Source organism: Spermophilus citellus (assembly GCF_964194105.1).
Source record: "Spermophilus citellus genome assembly, chromosome: 2".
Classification (NCBI taxonomy): Eukaryota; Metazoa; Chordata; class Mammalia; order Rodentia; family Sciuridae; genus Spermophilus; species Spermophilus citellus.
The window spans coordinates 37,261,428-37,268,585 of NC_138183.1; the positions used below are offsets into that span (position 1 = coordinate 37,261,428).

At 39.8% G+C, this 7,158-nt stretch overlaps 1 protein-coding gene across 1 annotated transcript; it reads left to right on the top strand.

The window, feature by feature from the left end:
- Positions 1-2,080: 2,080 nt before the first annotated feature.
- LOC308642308 (olfactory receptor 13C7-like) lies at positions 2,081-3,040 on the top strand (the record flags this gene model as incomplete). Its single annotated transcript, XM_081281150.1, has 1 exon — positions 2,081-3,040. One exon carries the CDS (start codon positions 2,081-2,083, stop codon positions 3,038-3,040), a length of 960 nt encoding a protein of 319 aa, XP_081137276.1.
- Positions 3,041-7,158: the final 4,118 nt, after the last annotated feature.

Here is a 7,158-nt window from a genome sequence, read left to right on the forward strand (position 1 = left end):
ATATGCTTTTTACATTCTTCTATATGTATAGTCTATTTCATGGGAAAAAATTCAACACAAGGCATAATTAAATGATTTACCACTATTCATTGGCATATATTTGATTCTAAGATTTTTCAAAGCCAACACACAAGACAAGTGTGTTTCATTTGTGGAAGAGGCAGAAGGAACTGACCATGTCTTTTTAAATTTGTTCCTGATGCTAAACAGGCTTCTCTTGTACCTAAGTCATCTGTGAACTGAGACCCGCAACACATGTGCCACTCACCATCCCTAGAATTCAATGAGAAAGGGAAAACTAGAATGTTATTAAGAAACAATAACATATCAGAAAAACATGTCTAAGTTGAAGATCCTTCTGAGTGCTGCCTGGGTGGTCACAGCTCTTAGCTTTTGGTCTTAGAAGTGGAAGTTACCGGATTTCAGTGGCAATACAGCCATGCTCTAACCAGAGCACAGATCTACACACACACACACACACACACACACACACACACACAGGCAAAGACCTCAAACAACAAATTGTCACTTCTGATCAGCTGGTCTTTTTCAATCCCACAGCTATGCACATGAAATTCTCATGGCAGGAGCCACGACCAGATAAGTTTATGACCCTTCTAATGCCCTTTAAAGGCCTGTTTTAGGGCAGGAGATTAGAATCTATTGGGTAGGAGCCAGATAAGAGGGGGCTTTTGAGGTCAATTGTTTCTTTCTAGTCCTAAGATCTTGAACTTGGAAATGGCCAACAATATTGAACTACAAGGATTTATCCTGTACAGTAGGTTTCACATTCTCCCAGGTCTATCATGAGAGTTTTTATTGATTGGGGGTTTATTTCAATGAGGCCAAGAAGACCTTTCCTCCTAATGCTTTCCAACATTTCAGAAAGATGGGTAGGAAGGAAGGGAAGGAGACAAGAAAGTATTTCTGGAGGGACTTCAGAATAATTGGATCTTGGGGACATAATCCCAGATGTATAGAAAGTTTCTTAACTTTGTCACTTCAATTTTAAAACTTTAAATCACTTCAGGGACTAGAATAATCAATAGCAGAGTGGGATTTAAATGACTTTGTATATGCAGTGAATGATCCTTTGTGGATTTTACCCAAATGCAGAGCAAAGACAACAAAACTTAACTTCTACTCATTTCAGGAGCTGCTTTCCAACCAGACTGGCTATCTTTTTGTCTTCTAGGCCCCAGGCCTCAGAGAAGTGATTTTCTTTATCAACATATTTGTTTTAAAAAGGTAAGAGGGCACTTTAAAAAGAATATAGACACTCTCATGTATCCATCTAATCCTTGGCTTCATACCTGAGGATTAAGTGGCGAGGGGGGTGGTGGGTCTTGAAGGAAAGAGGAAAGGACATGTCAATGGTGCAAGGGAAAGTCCAAGAATGAGAAATCCATACAATCATTTTGTCTGAAGGAGGAAATACGTCTCATAATAATTATCCCAAAGTAATCAATATAGAAAAAAGGAGACCCAGTGATGAAAGGCATTTAACAATTTCATACATAGGCAAATGCCAGTTCTTTTAATGTGTCCAGAAAAACTAAGCAAGTGACCAAATGAATAAATGAATGGTTCAGAGTCCTGCATATTGTAAGAAGGAACTAGAAAAGAGGAGGAAGACAGGCTCTAAAAGTAATAATAGACAGGAAAGTTTAGGAATTGAGGGTAAAGAGCAATAGATTTTTCTACCAGTCCTAGGAAACAAGGGAGAAAATTCAAATGAAGTCTAATATTTCTTACCAAAGTTGAATAAAATGAATTGCCCACGTGATAGAACTTGAATGAATGTTTGATGCCTCTCTTGCATGTGGCTAGGAAAATTAAATCAAATCAAGGGACATTTCAGACTTATCCCTGGATTGGCCAGATTTGATCAAAGAGATATTGATTAAATTCTCTGAATTTTATTTAGAACAACAGAGAGAACTTGCTCCTGCAGATTGTCAGAGCTGTTCTTCAATTGCTTGGCAAGGAGGGGTTTTCTCACTGCCTCCTTGGGCACTCTAAGCATTAGAAAATCATGAAGTTGATCTTCTGAGTTCCCACAAATAATATAGGAGGCACAATGGTCAGGTCCAATGAGACCTCCCCCATGATGGGCTTCATTCTCCTGGGACTGTCAGCCCACCCCAAACTGGAGAAAACATTCTTTGTGCTCATCCTGCTCATGTACCTGGTGATTCTGTTGGGCAATGGTGTCCTCATCTTGGTGACCCTCCTTGACTCTCACCTGCACACACCCATGTACTTCTTCCTGGGGAACCTCTCCTTCCTGGACATCTGCTACACGACCTCCTCTGTCCCCCTCATTCTTGACAGCTTCCTCACCCCCAGGAAGACCATCTTCTTCTCAGCATGTGCTGTGCAGATGTTTCTCTCCTTTGCCATGGGAGCCACAGAGTGTGTTCTCCTGAGCATGATGGCCTTTGATCGCTATGTGGCCATCTGCAACCCCCTTAGGTACCCTGTGGTCATGAGCAAGGCTGTCTATGTACCCATGGCTGCAGGCTCCTGGGCAGCTGGTAGCATTACCGCCACAGTGCAGACATCCTTAGCAATGCGACTGCCTTTTTGTGGAGACAATGTCATCAACCACTTTACCTGTGAGATCCTGGCTGTCCTGAAGTTGGCCTGTGCTGACATCTCCATCAATGTGATCAGCATGGTGGTAGCCAACGTGATCTTTCTGGGGGCCCCAGTCCTGTTCATCTCTTTCTCCTATGTCTTCATCCTTGCCACCATCCTGAGGATCCCCTCTGCTGAGGGGAGGAAAAAGGCCTTCTCCACCTGCTCTGCCCACCTCACAGTGGTGATTGTCTTCTACGGGACCATCCTCTTCATGTATGGGAAGCCCAAGTCCAAGGACCCCCTGGGGGCCGACAAGCAGGACCTAGCAGACAAGCTCATCTCATTGTTTTATGGGGTGGTGACCCCCATGCTGAACCCTATTATTTACAGCCTGAGGAACAAGGACGTGAAGGCTGCTGTGAGGAACCTGGTATGTCAGAAACACTTCACTCAGTGATGGTGGGATCTCAGTGATTCTGTGTTCCCTGATGCTCCCACATGAGGGTCCCAGAGAAGGAGATCACCACATGAGAAGTAGCTTCATCACTTAAGTAAATTTCATCACGTGGGAAGGCTCTGTGAGCAGAAGTTTTTAATGGAACTTCTCCCACATCATTCTAGAAGCAGTTCCACAAAGGTATGTAGTCGTTCATACATTGTCCTGGTTCTCACACTTTGTCATGGATACTAGTCAAATTGAAATCAAGGAAAACTGATTCTTCAAAAAAATTTTTTTAGCAAACAAATAAAAATCAAATAAACAAAAATTGCCAGTCTTCAGTGCCTCTGTTCAATTGCTCCTTGTTTTATTTCTTTGATCATACTTGAACATATTTGAATGGGTCTTACTTTTATATTACCATGTCCTTCATATTAAGTTGTTTGTTGAGAGTAAATACAATATGGAATAGTACCAGCTAGTATTTATCTTTCTCTTTATCCATTTCCTACAAAATAATGCTTAATACATGTTTTCTAACTTGCTCTCTTCTTATGTCTTCGTAATTAATCTCTTTCTCTTGTCCTCAGTCAAGGTCCTTAACAGAAAATCATTCATTCCCTAGATGCTGATAGGGGTAGATAAGAATAATGCCAGTGTCAAAAGCTCATGTCTTTTTTATTTTCTCTTTTTGAAAGTTTAATTCACACCTCAGTTTATCCTTAGATGGCAGAGGCCTCCCATTTGTCAACAAAGAAATGCAGAAACTGAGATAATCAGGAAATCGTGACATCAACCCCAAAGAGAACAAAACTAACAACCAAGCCAATGATCTTTGCTGAAGAAGAGTTAATGTACACAGATGGAAAAATTTTTTCTGGTTTTAGTTCTTTGGTAATATTTTTGGTGGAATTCAGAGACTAATGACTCAAGAGCAGTCTATGAAGAGTCTAGGTGAAAATATAAAGAGAAGATAAGAATATTTCATTAGAAAAAAGAAAACACTGTTCAACAAGTGCAAGTCAGTAGCACTCAGTAGAAAAATAAAGACAACACTAAAAACATGTTTTTAATTCAAAAGTGACTTCAATTGTTCATTTAGACTCCTGAGAGAAAAAATAAACTCAAGAAGACTAAAATTATTTCAGAAAAGATGACAAGCATGAAAGACCGGCCAAAAGACTATATTTTATGATAGATTCATCACAGAATTTCACAAACTGAGAACAGATCAGATGGAAGACACATGTTAATAAAAAAGAAAAATGAAGTTTTCCAGAACAGAAATACTTTAGGTCTTTGGTCAAAAGAACTCACTAATTCTAGGTAGGAATTGTGGGAAAAGATATATTGTACTGGATTCAATGATAAGTTTTGATGTCCATGTATGTAAAAATGTTCTATAGACTCTTCTACCACAGAAAAAAAATTCATTAAGTTAATAAAGCTAATAATTAATAGTTATTATTTAAAAAGGAATAAGAATTGAACTGCCATTGGCCAATCTGTTCTGCAGTTCTAAATATAGATGTCAGTGGAATGATGCTTGTGGAGTTCTGAGGGAAATGAGTTTTGAGTCCAATATTCTATACATAGTCAACCTCTGCACATATATGAAGGTTAAAATGACATTTACTACATGAGAAAGCACAGAAAACACACATCTCTATGTTCTCCTTCTTCAAAAAACCTGGTAATCTGGAAAAATGACAACAGACACAATACATGAAAGAGTAGAGCCAGACATGGGAAGGTGACTCAGGAGGCTGAAGCAGGAGGATCATAAATTTGAGGACAACCTCAGCAACTTACCAAGCGCTTCAGTGAGGGCCTTAGTGAGACACTGTCTCAAAAGGAAAAAGAAAAAGAGCTGGGGATGGAGCTCGGTGGTAGAGTGCTCCTGAATTCAATTCCTAGTACCCCTCCCCCCCGAAAAAAAGGCAGTGAAGAATTATACAATGCAATGCATATGATGAAAAGACCAACAAATTCTAATTGACGATTGATACTGCAAAGATTGGTATAGAAGGGATTTTTTTTTTTTTAGAAAATACATTGTTTTAAATGAGACTTTTTCAGTTTTTCTATTATCTTGGCAGGTAGCTGCTATCCTCAGCAGCCAGCAGAGTACTGGACAGCAGGACACCATCAGGGGATCCTCCTGTTGAGGCCCCTTTAGGGAAGTCTCCCTGTCAGGGGTTGGACTGCAATCCTGGCTTCAATGACACAATCATAATTGAAAGTTGAAGAGTTTCTATTACAAATCCTCAGACTAGATAGGGTGACCAGAGAGGGGCAGGCGCCAGTTTTCTGTCCTAGGTATCCTGTAGTAACTGTGTGTTGCACACAGAAAAGAGCTCCCCCTAACTAAGGGTCATCTAGGATGGGGTGTCCTAATTTGGCAGGGTTACTTTCTATTGGGTATTTTATACAATTATGGCAGTTTGATGCAAAGCTGGGGTTAAACAGGGTTCTTTGGAAGAACTTCTTATATGTATTGATCAGCTTTGCCAGGCCAAGGCAGCTATCAGTGTTGGCTTCTGCATCCCTCTTAAGACACATGGAAGGGTAAATGCTGATGACAGGGCAATGCTGAAACCCCAGCTATAGCTCTGGATGCCTTCATCAAAATGGGAGGTGAGAAAGAAAGGCAGCTTCATTTTATGAAGGATGTGGTAGGAAGGTATCTTTATAAATGTAATTCAGTGCGTTGATACTAAAATAAAACAGAAGTCTTAACATGCTGGTCTGTGTTAAGAGCAAGTACTGATAATCCTCGTATTAGGATAAAGTCTTTCAAATTAGAGGATTATTAAAGAACAAAGAAATCTGATCAGGTGAAAAAGAGGGCATTTATTAAACTTGGGCAGATTAAAATCAGTGTACATTAAACAAATAATGCACATAACACAGTGGCATTTCTTGTTTGAGTGTGGTACTGGGCATTGAACCTGGGGCATTTTACCACTAAGTTACATCCACAGAACATTTTATTTTGAGACAAGATCTCTCTAGGCTGGCCTCCAACTTGCCGTTCTCCTGCCTCAGCTTCCTGAGGCACTGGGATCATAGGTGTATGCCAACACACCTGGTGGGAAATTAAATGTTCTAAGGAACATTCTTTTTTTTTATTATTATTTCTAAGGAACATCAGCAGGTTTGTTACTGCAACCATTTTACTAACAGATTAAAGAGGAAAAACTGATCACATCAACAAATGTTGAAACGTCATTTTATAGAATTCAATGTCAAAAATTTTTAAATAAAATAAAATTCAGTGTCTATTTCTGACTTTTTTGAAGCAGTGGATGTGAATGGAGGAAACCATCCTCAACAAGGAAGATGGTCTCAGGACAATATCAAGCAGCCCCTCAATGGCAAATTGTAACAGCAGCCCCTTCTGGGAGTTGTCCTTAGCAGGATTGCTTTCACCTTTCCTTCCTAATCTTTTGACGTTCCCTCCCTTTTAACCGGCATTCTGAACTCTCAGCAGAGGTCTCATCTGGGAAGTCGAAACCCTGAGGAGAGGCCTCACCTGAAAACTTTCTTTAGCTTCACAGAACTCAGATGGGCTTTGTAGCACCCTTCCTTAGTAACTAGCTGCAAGAGGTTGAAATCCATTGTGCTAAGTCCCAGGGCCCTTCCCAATGAAAACCTGCCAGGCCTGCAGCCTCACAACCTCCTCAGTCCCCATGAAAACCCAGGAGTACCACTTACATAAATAATAATAATCACTAACTAAAACAACAATAACAATAATAATAATGTCATTGATAGAAGGGAGATCAGTAGAGAAGAACAAGTGAATCAGAGGGAGGAAAAAGAGGAGGAAATGGGAAGATACCGAGGAATGAGACTGAGCAAATTATATAATGTGTATGTACATATATGGCATAATGACTCTCACTATTGTGTATAATTATAATGCACTGATAATTTTTTTTAATTAAAGAAGACCAGGCCAAAAAAAACCAAAAACAAAGCAAAAAAAAAAAAACAAAAATAAAAAACAACAACAAAAAAGAACCAACCCCCCTCTATCTTCTTCAGGGTTGGCCTTGAATAAACCTGATTCCTGTTTGTCTCTCAAATATTAGCACTGAGCATGCACAGCCCAGAAATTTGAATCCAATAAC